Here is a 16,530-nt window from a genome sequence, read left to right as displayed (position 1 = left end):
ATTGATTATGCAAGAATGGGCTGCCATCAGTCAGAATGTGGCCCAGAAGTTAATTGACAGCATGCCAGGGCGGATTGCAGAGGTCTTGAAAAAGAAGGGTCAACACTGCAAATATTGACTCTTTGCATCAACTTTATGTAATTGTCAATAATAGCCTTTGACACTTATGAAATGCTTGTAATTATACTTCAGTATTCCATAGTAACATCTGAAAAAAATATCTAAAGACACTGAAGCAGCAAACTCAGCAAAACGCACATGACAGCATGCTTGGGGTTTCCCGAAAGGCACCTAAAGGACTCTTGGACCATGAGAAACAAGATTCTCTGGTTTGATGAAACCAAGTTTGAAATATTTGGCCTGAATGCCAAGCATCACGTCTGGAGAAAACGTGGCACCAAAACCTGGCACCACGGTGAAGCATGGTGGTGGCAGCATCATGCTGTGGAGATTTTTTTCAGCAGCAGGGACTAAGACACTCATCAGGATCGAGTGAAAGATGAACAGAGCAAAGTACAAATCAAATCAAATCAAATTTATTTATATAGCCCTTCGTACATCAGCTGATATCTCAAAGTGCTGTACAGAAACCCAGCCTAAAACCCCAAACAGCAAGCAAAGCATGTGAAAGAAGCACGGTGGCTAGGAAAAACTCCCTAGGAAAAACTCCCTAGAAAGGCCAAAAACCTAGGAAGAAACCTAGAGAGGAACCAGGCTATGAGGGGTGGCCAGTCCTCTTCTGGCTGTGCAGGGTGGATATTATAACAGAACATGGTCAAGATGTTAAAATGTTCATAAATGACCAGCATGGTCAAATAATAATAATCATGGTAGTTGTCGAGGGTGCAACAAGCACGTCCGGTGAACAGGTCAGGGTTCCATAGCCGCAGGCAGAACAGTTGAAACTGGAGCAGCAGCACGGCCAGGTGGACTGGGGACAGCAAGGAGTCATCATACCAGGTAGTCCTGAAGCATGGTCCTAGGGCTCAGGTCCTCCGAGAGAAAGACAGAAAGAGAGAAAGAGAGAATTAGAGAGAGCATATTTAAATTCACACAGGACACCGGATAAGACAAGAGAAATACTCCAGATGTAACACACTGACCCTAGCCCCCCGACACATAAACTACTGCAGCATAAATACTGGAGGCTGAGACAGGAGGGTTCAGAAGACACTGTGGCCCCATCCGATGATACCCCCGGACAGGGCCAAACAGGCAGGATATAACCCCACCCACTTTGCCAAAGCACAGCCCCCACACCACTAGAGGGATGTCTCCAACCACCAACTTACCGTCCTAAGACAAGGCCGAGTATAGCCCACAACGATCTCCGCCATGGCACAACCCAAGGGGGGGCGCCAACCCAGACAGGAAGACCACGTCAGTGACTCAACCCACTCAAGTGACGCACCCCTCCCATGGACGGCATGGAAGAACACCAGTAAGCCAGTGACTCAGCCCCTGTAAAAGGGTTAGAGGCAGAGAATCCCAGTGGAAAGAGGGGAACCGGCAAGGCAGAGACAGCAAGGGCGGTTCGTTGCTCCAGCCTTTCCGTTCACCTTCACACTCCTGGGCCAGACTATACTTAATCATAGGACCTACTGAAGAGATAAGTCTTCAGTAAAGACTTAAAGGGTGAGACTGAGTCTGCGTCTCTCACATTGGTAGGCAGACCATTCCATAAAAATGGAGCTCTATAGGAGAAAGCCCTACCTCCAGCCGTTTGCTTAGAAATTCTAGGGACAATTAGGAGGCCTGCATCTTGTGACCGTAGCGTACGTGTAGGTATGTACGGCAGGACCAAATCGGAAAGATAGGTAGGAGCAAGCCCATGTAATGCTTTGTAGGTTAGCAGTAAAACCTTGAAATCAGCCCTTGCCTTAACAGGAAGCCAGTGTAGGGAGGCTAGCACTGGAGTAATATGATAAAATTTTGGGGTTCTAGTCAGGATTCTAGCAGCCGTATTTAGCACTAACTGAAGTTTGTTTAGTGCTTTATCCGGGTAGCCGGAAAGTAGAGCATTGCAGTAGTCCAGCCTAGAAGTAACAAAAGCATGGATTAATTTTTCTGCGTCATTTTTGGACAGAAAGTTTCTGATTTTTGCAATGTTACGTAGATGGAAAAAAGCTGTCCTTGAAACAGTCTTGATATGTTCTTCAAAAGAGAGATCAGGGTCCAGAGTAACTGTCACGTCCTGACCAGTATAAGGTTAATTGGTATTGTAGTTTGGTCAGGACGTGGCAGAGGGTATTCGTTTTGTGGTTCGGGGTGGTGTGTTTTGTTGAAGGGGCATTTGGTTTAAGTATTCCGGGGTTTTTGGGCACTGTTTGGTTTTCAGGTATTCTATGATTTTGTCTAGTATGTCTGTTTCTATGTTTGGTTAATTGGGGTTGGGACTCTCAGTTGAAGGCAGGTGTTGTCTATCTGCCTTTGATTGAGAGTCCCATATATGAGGGTGTGTTTGTGTTTGTTATTTGTGGGTGATTGTTCTGTGTTGAGCCTATGCTTTGCCAGACTGTTGGTTGTTCGTGCATTCTCGTGGTTTGTTATTTTGGCATTCATTTTGAAAATAAATAAACATCAAGATGAGGCTGCACATACCTGCTGCGTTTTGGTCCTCCATTTCCAACGACAAGCGTGACAGTAACGCCGAGGTCCTTCACAGTTTTATTTGAGACGACTGTACAACCATCCAGATTAATTGTCAGATTCAACAGAAGATCTCTTTGTTTCTTGGGACCTAGAACAAGCATCTCTGTTTTGTCCGAGTTTAAAAGTAGAAAGTTTGCAGCCATCCACTTCTTTATGTCTGAAACACAGGCTTCTAGCGAGGGCAATTTTGGGGCTTCACCATGTTTCATTGAAATGTACAGCTGTGTGTCGTCCGCATAGTATTGAAATTTAACATTATGTTTCGAATGACATCCCCAAGAGGTAAAATATATAGTGAAACAAATAGTGGTCCTAAAACGGAACCTTGAGGAACACCGAAATTTACAATTGATTTGTCAGAGGACAAACCATTCATAGAGACAAACTGATATCTTTCCGACAGATAAGATCTAAACCAGGCCAGAACTTGTCCATGTAGACCAATTTGGGTTTCCAATCTCTCCAAAAGAATGTGGTGATCGATGGTATCCAAAGCGGCACTAAGATCTAAGATCCGGGGAAGGACTGCCCGTTCCATGATCTCGCCATCACGGTTGACAACTCCCTTGTGTCCTCCTCCCAGAGTGCTAAGAACCTTGGCGTGATCCTGGACAACACCCTGTCGTTCTCCACTAACATCAAGGCGGTGACCCGATCCTGTAGGTTCATGCTCTACAACATTCGCAGAGTACGACCCTGCCTCACACAGGAAGCGGCGCAGGTCCTAATCCAGGCACTTGTCATCTCCCGTCTGGATTACTGCAACTCGCTGTTGGCTGGGCTCCCTGCCTGTGCCATTAAACCCCTACAACTCATCCAGAACGCCGCAGCCCGTCTGGTGTTCAACCTTCCCAAGTTCTCTCACGTCACCCCGCTCCTCCGCTCTCTCCACTGGCTTCCAGTTGAAGCTCGCATCCGCTACAAGACCATGGTGATTTCCTACGGAGCTGTGAAGGGAACGGCACCTCCATACCTTCAGGCTCTGATCAGGCCCTACACCCAAACAAGGGCACTGCGTTCATCCACCTCTGGCCTGCTGGCCCCCCTACCTCTGAGGAAGCACAGTTCCCGCTCAGCCCAGTCAAAACTGTTCGCTGCTCTGACACCCCAATGGTGGAACAAGCTCCCTCACGACGCCAGGACAGCGGAGTCAATCACCACCTTCCGGAGACACCTGAAACCCCACCTCTTTAACCTAGGATAGGATAAAGTAATCCTTCTAACCCCCCCCCCCCCCTTAAAAGATTTAGATGCACTATTGTAAAGTGGTTGTTCCACTGGATATCATAAGGTGAATGCACCAATTTGTAAGTCGCTCTGGATAAGAGCGTCTGCTAAATGACTTAAATGTAAATGTAAAATCTAGGAGCACGAGGACAGATGCAGAGCCTCGGTCTGACATCATTAAAAGGTAATTTACCACCTTCACAAGTGCAGTCTCAGTGCTATGATGGGGTCTAAAACCAGACTGAAGCGTTTCGTATACATTGTTTGTCTTCAGGAAGGCAGTGAGTTGCTGTGCAACAGCTTTTTCTAAAATTTTTGAGAGGAATGGAAGATTAGATATAGGCCGATAATTTTTTATAATTTCTGGATCAAGATTCGGCTTTTTCAAGAAAGGCTTTATTACTGCCACTTTTAGTGAGCTTAGTACACATCCGGTGGATAGAGAGCCGTTTATTATGTTCAACATAGGAGGGCCAAGCACAGGAAGCAGCTCTTTCAGTAGTTTAGTTGGAATAGGGTCCAGTATGCAGCTTGAGGGTTTGGAGGCCATGATTATTTTCATCATTGTGTCAAGAGATATAGTACTAAAACACTTTAGTATCTCCCTTGATCCTAGGTCCTGGCAGAGTTGTGTAGACTCAGGACAATGGAGCTTTGGAGGAATACCCAGATTTAAAGAGGAGTCTGTAATTTGCTTTCTAATGATCATGATCTTTTCCTCAAAGAAGTTCATAAATGTATTACTGCTGAAGTGAAAGCCATCCTCCATTTGCGAAGGCTGCTTTTTAGTTAGCTTTGCAACAGTATCAAAAAGAAATTTCGGATTGTTCTTATTTTCCTCAATTAAATTGGAAAAATAGGATGATCGAGCAGCAGTGAGGGCTCTTCGATACTGCACGGTACTGTCTTTCCAAGCTAGTCGGAAGACTTCCAGTTTGGTGTGGCGCCATTTCCGTTCCAATTTTCTGGAAGCTTGCTTCAGAGCTCGTGTATTTTCTGTATACCAGGGAGCTAGTTTCTTATGACAGATGTTTTTAGTTTTTAGGGGTGCAACTGCATCTAGGGTATTGCGCAAGGTTAAATTGAGTTCCTCGGTTAGGTGGTTAACTGATTTTTGTCCTCTGACGTCCTTGGGTAGGCAGAGGCAGTCTGGAAGGGCATCAAGGAATCTTTGGGTTGTCTGAGAATTTATAGCACGACTTTGAATGCTCCTTGGTTGGGGTCTGAGCAGATTATTTGTTGCGATTGCAAACGTAATAAAATGGTGGTCCGATAGTCCAGGATTATGAGGAAAAACATTAAGATCCACAACATTTATTCCATGGGACAAAACTAGGTCCAGAGTATGACTGTGGCAGTGAGTAGGTCCAGAGACATGTTGGACAAAACCCACTTAGTCGATGATGATCACTCCGAAAGCCTTTTGGAGTGGGTCTGTGGACTTTTCCATGTGAATGTTAAAGTCACCAAAAATTAGAATATTATCTGCTATGACTACAAGATCCGATAGGAATTCAGGGAACTCAGTGAGGAACACTGCATATGGCCCAGGAGGCCTGTAAACAGTAGCTATAAAAAGTGAGTGAGTAGGCTGCATAGATTTCATGACTAGAAGCTCAAAAGACGAAAACGTCATTGTTTTGTTTTTTGTAAATTGAAATTTGCTATCGTAAATGTTAGCAACACCTCCGCCTTTGCCGGATGCACGGGGGGTATGGTCACTAGTGTAACCAGGGGGTGAGGCCTCATTTAACACAGTAAATTCATCAGGCTTAAGCCATGTTTCAGTCAGGCCAATCACATCAAGATTATGATCAGTAATTAGTTCATTGACTATAACTGCCTTGGAAGTGAGGGATCTAACATTAAGTAACCCAATTTTGAGATGTGAGGTATCACAATCTCTTTCAATAATGGCAGGAATGGAGGAGGTCTTTATGCTAGTGAGATTGCTAAAGCGAACACCGCCATTTTTAATTTTGCCCAACCTAGATCGAGGCACAGACACGGTCTCAATGGGGAAAGCTGAGCTGACTACTCTGACTGTGCTAGTGGCAGACTCCACGAAGCTGGCAGGCTGGCTAACAGCCTGCTGCCTGGCCTGCACCCTATTTCATTGTGGAGCTAGAGGAGTTAGAGCCATGTCTATGTTCGTAGATAAGATGAGAGCACCCCTCCAGCTAGGATGGAGTCCGTCACTCCTCAACAGGCCAGGCTTGGTCCTGTTTGTGGGTGAGTCCCAGAAAGAGGGCCAATTATCTACAAATTCTATCTTTTGGGAGGGGCAGAAAAGTTTTCAACCAGCGATTGAGTTGTGAGACTCTGCTGTAGAGCTCATCACTCCCCCTAACTGGGAGGGGGCCAGAGACAATTATTTGATGCCGACATCTTTCTAGCTGATTTACACGCTGAAGCTATGTTGCGCTTGGTGACCTCTGACTGTTTCATCCTAACATCGTTGGTGCCGACGTGGATAACAATATCTCTATACTCTCTACACTCGCCAGTTTTAGCCTTAGCCAGCACCGTCTTTAGATTAGCCTTAACGTCGGTAGCCCTGCCCCCTGGTAAACAGTGTATGATCGCTGGATGATTGGTTTTAAGTCTAATACTGCGGGTAATGGAGTCACCAATGACTAGGGTTTTCAATTTGTCAGAGCTAATGGTGGGAGCCGTCGGCGTCTCAGACCCCACAACGGGAGGAGTAGAGACCAGAGAAGTCTCGGCCTCCGACTCCGACTCGCTTAACCTCTTACATCTAGACGTTCCGCTAGCGGAACACCTGCTCCAATATCCAATGATAGGCGTGGCGCGAATTACAAATTCCTCAAAAATACAAAAACTTCAATTTTTCAAACATATGACTATTTCACAGCATTTTAAAGACAAGACTCTCCTTTATCTAACCACACTGTCCGATTTCAAAAAGGCTTTACAGCGAAAGCAAAACATTAGATTATGTCAGCAGAGTACCAAGCCAGAAATAATCAGACACCCATTTTTCGAGCTAGCATATAATGTCACAAAAACCCAGAAGACAGCTAAATGCAGCACTAACCTTTGATGATCTTCATCAGATGACACACCTAGGACATTATGTTATACAATACATGCATGTTTTGTTCAATCAAGTTCATATTTATATCAAAAAACAGCTTTTTACATTAACATGTGACGTTCAGAACTAGCATACCCACCGCAAACTTCCGGGGAATTTGCTAACAATTTACTAAATTACTCACGATAAACGTTCACAAAAAGCATAACAATTATTTTAAGAATTATAGATACAGAACTCCTCTATGCACTCAATATGTCCGATTTTAAAATAGCTTTTTGGTGAAATCACATTTTGCAATATTCTAAGTACATAGCCCAGCCATCACGGGCTAGCTATTTAGACACCCGGCAAGTTTAGCACTCACCAATATCAGATTTACTATTATAAAAGTTTGATTACCTTTTGTTGTCTTCGTCAGAATGCACTCCCAGGACTGCTACTTCAATAACAAATGTTGGTTTGGTCCAAAATAATCCATCGTTATATCCGAATAGCGGCATTTTGTTCGTGCGTCCCAGACACTATCCGAAATGGTAAATCAGGGTCGCGCGCATGGCGCAATTCGTGACAAAAAAAATCTAAATATTCCATTACCGTACTTCGAAGCATGTCAACCGCTGTTTAAAATCCATTTTTATGCCATTTTTCTCGTAAAAAAGCGATAATATTCCGACCGGGAATGTCCATTTAGCTAAACAGAGGAAAGAAAACAAAGCTTTCGGTCGACGCGGGCACGAGCCTGAGTCTCACAGTACTGTAACCAGCCACTACCCAAACGCGCTACTTTGTTTCAGCCAGAGCCTGCAAAGCCACGATTCAGCGTTTTGCCGCCTTCTGAGAGCCTATGGCAGCCGTAGGAAGTGTCACGGGACAGCTAAGATCCTCACTCTTCAATAAACAGAGACAAGAAGAACGACACCTTGTCAGACAGGCCACTTCCTGCATGAAATCTTGTCAGGTTTTTGCCTGCCATATGAGTTCTGTTATACTCACAGACACCATTCAAACAGTTTTAGAAACTTGAGGGTGTTTTCTATCCAAAGCCAATAATTCTATGCATATTCTAGTTACTGGGCAGGAGTAGTAACCAGATTAAATCGGGTACGTTTTTTATCCAGCCGTGAAAATACTGCCCCCTAGCCATAACAGGTTAATGGGGAGAACCGGTTGAAAGTTTCTGTCGGCTGAATAAGCGACACCGGTTGAGCATTCCTACAGCGTTTCCCGCCAGAAGCCATGAGAAAGTTGTCCGGCTGCGGGGACCGTGCGAGGGGGTTTATACTAACGTTACTATCTGTACTTACTGGTGGCACAGTCGCTGTTTCATCCTTTCCTACACTGAAATTGCCCTTGCCTAACGATTGCGTCTGAAGCTGGGCTTGCAGCACAGCTATCCTTGCCGTAAGGCGATCGTTCTCCTGTATATTATAAGTACAACGACTGCAATTAGAAGGCATCATGTTAATGTTACTTAGCTTCGGCTGTTTGAAGTCCTGACGAACCATGTCCAGATAAAACCTCCGGGGTGAAAAAGTTGAAAGAAAAAAGTTGAGTGAGGGAAAAAGTAAAAATATACGGTAATGAAAAAGTAAAAACCGTCAGGTAGCAAAGTAAGATCGGCAACAAAACGCACAGCAGCGTAAACAAGTCTGCAAGTTGTGACCGGAAACAGGAAACCTAGTCAAACCCAGTACAGAGAGATCCTTGATGAAAACCTGCTCCAGAGTGCTCAGGACCTCAGACTGGGGCGAAGGTTTACCTTCCAACAGGACAACGACCCTTAGCACACAGCCAAGACAATGCAGGAGTGGCTGAATGTCTGAATGTCCTTGAGTTGCCCAGCCAGAGTCCAGACTTGAACCCAATCGATCATCTCTGGAGAGACCTGAAAAAAGCTGTACACTGATGCTCCCCATTCAACCTGACAGAGCTTGAGAGAATCTGTCAAGAATAATGGAAGAAACTCCCCAAATTCAGGTGTGCCAAGCTTGTAGCATCATACCCAAGAAGACTCAAGGCTGTAATCGCTGCCAAAGGTGCTTCAACAAAGTACTGCGTAAAGTGTCTGAATACTGGCTTAAATGTATTAATTCAGTTTTTTTCTCATAAATATGCAAACATTTCTAAAAACGTGTTTTTGCTTTGTCATTACGGGGTATTTTGTGTAGATTGATGAGGGAAAAACAAACAATTTAATCAATTTTAGAATAAGGCTGTAACGTAACAAAATGTGGAAAAAGTCAAGGGTTCTGAACACTTTCCGAATGCACTGTATGTCCATGGTACAGTATATGTAGTCACCTGAGCTGAGCCTTAAGGGAGACTAGTGGGCATCTACCACCCCACTATCAGACCAATTTTGATATGAAATCACCATCTCCCGCTTGTCATTTTACCAGATTAAAAGAGTTTGAGCTAGTAATGTATCAATATTTATCTTAAAAAAGTAGCTATGACATAGCCAATGAATAAATAGCACAATTTTAGATTTCAAAATTGAATGATTTAGACCATTTTGACATTTTTACAGAGTCCTTCTCCTCCCACTTCGACCATGTAGTGATTCCTGTCCTCGTTATGAAATGATCAACTTGACCCTGTATATCTAAACACTGGTTGTTTAAAGCACAACTACTACAACTATTTCTGATAGTGAAACTGAAAAATCGAAATAAAATAAAATGTAAGCCCTGATCTGCAGGTAGGCTATAGCCAGATGAGTTAGGCTACTTTTATTCTGGTAAAACACAATTTTCAACAGCGCATATGTTAACAATCACTTATCAATTTACATTGGTTGTCACTCGACTAATAAAGCCTTATATTGCACAAGCCATTTTCACAAGCATTTGAATGCTGAAGGTGCCGCGCAGATGTGCAAGATCAGGAATAGGCCGCATAGAGATTGTTCGGCATGCAAAATGACTTGTAGATTAATTGCTGTCTACATGCTTAGTTCAACACTGAAGGAGAGGACAGTTGTCACAAAAGATGAGAGGTATTTTCGGAAAGGTATAAAGAAAATTATATGAGCAACAAAAAAAATGGTGAACTGACGATTCATATGTTTGAATCGATTTTCTGACCGATGCATGCTACATTTGGATCGGTTTGGGTTCCTGCGGACCAATGCACTCATATCTTAAACATTTGAACTGGGGCCGATGCATATTGGTGAATCGCTCAACCAGGTCACCCCTGATACAAGTAAGTATTCGACGTCCATCCATGGCTGAGGACGTCGGGAGATAACGTGAAAACCGGCCACTAGGGGCAACAGTGAGAGCTGCTACCTTTTGCTAGGGCGTTGTGGATGGATGGCGGATGAGCAGAAGCCTCTGCCTCTGTTTCCGAAGGTTGCAAGTTCGAATTCAGTGATAGGAAGTTGTTTTTGCGATTTTTGTTTTAAGCCTATCCCACAGAGTTAATGCCTAACCTTAAGATTTTGGAGTTAATGCCTCAACTTAACCTTAAACACTTTGAACTTTGACGTTTGTAACAACTTCAAAATTGTAAGTTTGATAAACATGGATGAACGTTTAATTCTGACGTGAGACTGTGAGAGGTAGTTGGAATTGCTACATCCCTAATAATATCAGAAAAATGCTCAACTATTACAATCTCAATCTCAATCTATCCACCGATGTCATCAACTCACCAATCTTCTAAATCACACATGCGTAGTACTAAGTTCATTCTCTGATCCTTTGATTGGATGGACAACAAGTTAGTTCATACTGCAAAAGCTTTGATTGGTTAGAGGACGTCCTCTGGAAGTCGTCATAATTACCATGTAGGTCTATGGATGGGGCTGAGGAGCCTCCTAGGTTTTGTATTGAAGTCAATGTAACCAGAGGAGGGATGATGGCCCATGTTGACTCCAAGGCTTCGCACAGTTGTGTCAAGTTTGCTGGATGTCCTTTGGGTGCTGGACCATTCTTGATACACACAGGAAACTGTTGAGTGTGAAAAACCCAGCAGCGTTGCCGTTGTTGACACAAACCGTCTGGCACCTACTAGCTATACCCTGTTCAAAGGCAGTTAAATATTTTGTCTTGCCCATTCTCCATCTGAATCGCACAGATACACAATCGATGTCTCAATTGTCTCAAGGCTTAAAATTCCTTCTTTAACCTGTCCCCTCCCCTTCATCTACACTGATTTGAAGTGGATTTAACAAGTGACATCAATAAGGGATCATAGCTAACCCTCCTCTCTTCTCCTTTTTCTCCTCTCTCTCCCTGCAGGGTATCCTGGGGCTGAGTCTGTACCAGTGGAAGGTGATGACCTATGAGGACTACACCTACCCCCCCTGGTCCATGGTGATGGGATGGCTGATGGTGGTGTGTTCTGTCATCTGGATCCCAATCATGTTTGTCATCAAAATGTACTTGGCCCCAGGCAGCTTCATGGAGGTATGTATGGGACACAATACCACACACATGCACACATGTACTGTAAGCTTGCTTGTATGTCCCATAAATACACTTCAGATCTATGCGGATCGGCTCCTTTTTCTTTATTTTCCTGGATAGTCACCCATTTAAATGTCCTGGGGTAAGAAATGTTTTTTGGACTGTAAAAACGTATGTGTTTTTTGCAGATGTAAGCAACTTTTACATTTTGTCTGTAGCATACAGAAGTTAGTTTTTTGGTATTTAATACACGTCCCAGTTTGATATTGCCTGTTCTGTTGACAACTCTGAGGTTCGTATCTGGGTTCTACTGTAGTATAATAATATTTCTTTGCACATCTCATACAGGTTACATAAACAAACAGTCCACACAATCCCTCTACAATCGTGACTATGAACTCACTATGACCTTCCTGTCTCCCTATGGGCCCTTGTCAAAAGTAGTGCACTAAATAGGGAATAGGGTGGCATTTGGCATGCACACAGAAGTGTTTGATGTCAGAGATCCATTTTCTAACATGCAGTAAAGTGAAATATCAGCCCTGGTCCTCTGATAACTGGTGGCGGATCGGCACAGGAAACACAGACACTTAGCAGTCCCATGCTGTGCTTGTTGAAGTTCCCTACATCACACAATCAAAGTGTTTCAGCTGTGTGTGCGTGCATGTGTACGCAACTGTACTCACATACAGTAAGTTTGAGCAAAATCTCCTTAATCAGTGCCTTAACAGATTTACAGTATCTGGCAAAAGATTATAAAGCACATATACTGTATGTTCAATCAATATTTTCTATAAAGGTTTGATGCGTTTTTTAAGTGAATTTCAAAGTTAGACATTTCAGTGTTCCGAACATCTGCCATTCCCAATATTTTCATATCTCTCAGGAGGATCCTACTGTAATTTATTCTACCCAACTCTACCCTTGACCTCCCCACTCCCCTCCACAGCGTCTGAAGCTGGTGTGCTCCCCTCAGCCCGACTGGGGTCCCTTCCTGGCAAAGCACAGAGGGGAGCGCTACAAGAACATGATGGATCCCCATGGATCCAACTCCCTGGGCCTCAAACTGCCCCCCAAAGATTTCCAGCTGGGCACCTACCAGTAGCAGCCTCCACTACTACCACCACCACCACTTCAGCAGGGGCACCGGGGGGGAGAGAGAGAGCAGCAGCCTACTACTGCCCTCTCCTCCACCTATTCCTTGTCGTTTTCCTGTTCTCCACTTCACTTCATCTCTCCTTTCCTTCCTCTTTCCATTCAATGTGGGTGCGAGAAAAGCAAGCCAACACATCCTCCACTTTTTCCCCCCAGTTCTACTGTCCACCTCTCCTGCTCCCTGCTTCTTTTTCCTCCACTCTATAGCAAAGTGGGGTTGCGCTCCTCTCCAACATTGCTTTCTCTGGCAGGCACCCATACTATACCCTTCCCTTTCTCTCCCTAACCCCTGACCTGAGAATGGTCTGTCCTCTGCCTCCTGCCCATGCACAGCCATTACTCCAGAACCCTTTCTTTCTGAGGGGATCTTTATTCCAATAGAAAAATGTGTACTGTGTCACAATGTTGCAATGGCAATATTCGACTGCACATGACAAAAAAATATAATCAAATTGTATGTGTCACATGCTTCATAGACAACAGGTGTAGACAAACAGTGAAATGCTTACTTACGGGTCCTTTTCCAACAATGCAGAATTAAAGATAAAGATAAAAAAAATGTAATAGAAATAGTGACAAGGAATAAATACACAGGGATTAACGTGTAAAAGTATTATGGCTATGTATAGGGAGTTCCAGTACCGAGTCGATGGGTACGAGGTAATTGAGGTAGCTTTGTATATATAGGTAGGGGTAAAGTGACTGTGGCGTTAGTATGCATGTGTGTGTGCATATGTAGTGTGTGTGTGTCTGTGTGTGTTGGGGTGCCAGTGTAAGTATGTGTGTGTGTGTGGGTAGAGTCCAGTGTGTGTGCATAGTCAGTGCAAGAGTCAGTGCAAGAGAGTTAGTGCAAAAAAGGGTCAATGCAAGCCATTTAATTGAGATATTTAGCAGTCTTGTTCATCAGTCTTATGGCTTGGGGGTAGAAGCTGTCCAGGGCTTGTTGATTCCAGACTTGATTGATTCCAGACGGTAACAGTGCACTGTTACTGCTTTCCGTGTGGAAGCAGAGAGAACAGTCTATGGCTTGTGTAGAGTCTTTGACAATTTTTTTATCCTTCCACTGACTCCGCCTGGTGTAATGGTCCTGGATGGCAGAGAGCTCGGCCCCAGTGATGTACTGGGCAATACTCACCACCCTCTGTAGCGCCTTGCGGTCGGGCGCCTTGCAGTGGCCGTACGAAGCAGTGATGCAGCCAGTCGAGGTGCAGCTGTTGAACTTTTTGAGGATCTGAGGGCCCATACCAAATCTTTTCATCCCCCTGATGGGGAAGAGGCGTTGTCATACCCTCTTCACAACTGTGTGGGTGTGTGTGGACCGTGTTAATTCCTTAGTGATGTGTACACAGAGGAACTTGAAGCTCTCGACATCTCCACTACATCTGGACTACTCCCTATGGAGGTGTTTGTGCGTGTGTGTGCATGCATGTGTGTGTGATTGTTTTATTCTTCTATCTTTGTGTATAGTGATAATGGAAACTCCTCCACAAACAAAAAGGCACAAAAAATAACATTGACAGACTGAGAAACATTGGTATTCATCAGACTCTGACCTATGGCACATTATGATATATATTATTTTTTAGCTTTTCTAAAATAGGCATTACAAGTAAATTTAACTGCCTAGAAATTATGTAGTATGTACTGACATTATGGTTCATTTTCATAGATGATATTTGTTACTGTTTCTTTATTTTTAAATTGGGTCAAAATCTGTAGAATTGCAGCAAACTTACTTTAAAACTGCAACATTTTCTCTACGCCCAATTGCAAAATGTGTAGAATTGCAGGAAATTAACTATAAAACAAATGAAAGTTATCCCCATCATCAACATGGGGGCCACTAAAATGTTTTGCCTGTCAGGTGGGGGTCCCCCAACAAAAATTCAGCTTAGGGACCCCCTAAAGACTAGGGACGGTTCTGTTGCAGGTGAGAAAAAAAAAACAGTACCAACAATGTGTTTGTTTGACAGTCACTCACTTGAAGGCAAGGATGACTTAACAAGCAAGTCAGGTTTTTTTTAAATTATTTATGTCTCAGAGTGCATCCTTGTGTGCATCACGACTATGTACACTCCTGTATACACATTATCCATTATCTTCCAATGACAGAGAGAGAGAAAGAGAACATTTTTGCACGCTGTGATAGATTGTAACGTTTGCGCTGGGCCAACAACTAACAATTCATGTAGGGGCGACAGATAGCCTAGCGGTTAAGAGTGTTGGGCCAGTAACCGAAAGGTCGCTGCTTCGAATCCCCGGGCTAGGTAAAAAAATCTGTTGATGTGCCCTTAAGCAAGGCACTTAACCCCGAATTGCTCCTATAAGTCGCTCTGGATAAAAGCGTCTGCTAAGTGGCTAAAATGTCAAATGTAAATGTAAGCGCTGCTTGGAATAGCTCTGTCCTTGTGTAGCCAATTTGATGCTTTCGTTGAGGGAATATTTAGCTTTCTGTTTTCAACAGGATTGAACAGGAAATGAAACGTTAGAAAGCTAGCTTGTGCTGTTTGTGTTCCTGTGCTTCCGTGTCCATGTATGCTCTCTCCCTTCTGCTTCTTCCTCTCCTCCCTTCTCCCCCTCTCGCCCTTGCATGTCTCCTTTAGCGTGCTTTTATGTTCCTCAAAGCACTGACAAACCAGGGTTATAGTTTACCCCGGGATTTTCCTTCACAAAGAACAATACAAAATAATAAACTTTACATTGCTATACCTGTGGGTCAACTTTGGGCAGTAGGTAACCAAAGAAGGAGAACAACTTTTTTTTATCAGAACATAGGGTTCTGAAAAAATACAACAACAAAAAATACAAAAAACTTGCTATTTGCGTTTAGGAGATTGAGATACTGCCATTCATATCCCACCTAGTGATCCTTAATGTTTGCGAATATGTTACAAAACATCTTCAGGTAACCATTGACCTTATAGGTGTCCTCTAATAGTAAAATATTGTATGTAACTCAAGACGTATTGTCTGTCTCATATGGTACCGGTATATCCCTATTGTTATGTATGTTGTGTCTTTTTGGCACTTTATTGTGGACCTATGAATGCATAGGTTAAATGTCTAATTACTTGGGTAATGTCATTTATTTCTGTGTGCTATGTGAGGTACTGCTGCCTATGGATATAGATATGTGCCTCCAACAACCCATGCCATCCAATAGATATATAATATAAATATATGTTTTGAATTCTGTGACAGATAGAAAAAGATATTTAGCATATACAAATATATGTGAAATTAATTCTTTATTTTGAAAATCATCAATCATTGAGGCCCTACCTCACATTTTGTATTTATGTATAGAAATGCAGTTGGAGTACAGTATCTTTGCCAATAATAATAATATATCGCTATTATATCATGAAATGTATAACCTATAAATCTATAAATGTCATTGTTTTGAACTTGAAGTCTTGTGTGGATTTTTTTGGGAGACATGACATTCACCAGTATCCAAAAATCGTTATGTTTAATTGCTCAAATTCACTTTTATAACTGCCAACATCTGTTGTTTAAAATCCACAGACAAGAACAGCCATGAATTTTAATTTGTATTTCAAGTGAAACTATCAATGAAGCTGGCATGCAGATTTCAGTAATGGAACTCGAGCTACCTGCGTTCACCTGCTGTATGTACTGCTGGCCACATGGTGGCGCTATAAACAGTGGACAAGTTTGTATCTCTTTCTCTGTCCTTCTTCCTCTCCACAGCTATCTCTCCAACTTTTACACTTAAAAATTCTAAATATCTAATTTGAGCGTGACTGTGCCAAGGCATGGCATGTATATCTAAAGAAATATAAATACATGATCAAAGGTGAGAATATTAGGGGCTCTCTTCAATCCGCATCACTGAAGTTAAGCTTTACAACGTGCTTTATAATTGAAGGGCAATGTTTCCGCTTTAGTGGAGACTGCATTCACGGTAAACCCTGCATATCAGCTCAATCGGAAATTACCTTCACATTTCTATTGCAGAATCTGTAACGCTTCAGCTTCAGTCAGCAGCAAAGAAGT

At 43.2% G+C, this 16,530-nt stretch overlaps 1 protein-coding gene across 1 annotated transcript in view; it reads left to right on the top strand.

Moving 5' to 3' along the window:
- LOC106561903 (sodium- and chloride-dependent glycine transporter 2) overlaps nt 1-15,917 on the top strand; it is a 68,587-nt gene extending 52,670 nt beyond the window's left edge. The window contains exons 15-16 of the mRNA XM_014126234.3: nt 11,188-11,355; nt 12,305-15,917. Of these exons, the coding sequence (XP_013981709.1) occupies nt 11,188-11,355; nt 12,305-12,460 (324 nt within the window). The 3' untranslated portion in view covers nt 12,461-15,917. The remainder of the gene's footprint in view (nt 1-11,187; nt 11,356-12,304) is intronic.
- Nucleotides 15,918-16,530: the final 613 nt, after the last annotated feature.

The sequence above is a fragment of the Salmo salar genome, chromosome 11 (genome assembly GCF_965601325.2).
Source record: "Salmo salar chromosome 11, fSalSal1, whole genome shotgun sequence".
NCBI classification, from domain to species: Eukaryota; Metazoa; Chordata; class Actinopteri; order Salmoniformes; family Salmonidae; genus Salmo; species Salmo salar.
Note: the sequence above shows the minus strand (reverse complement) of the source record. Positions and strands in the feature narration are given on the sequence as shown.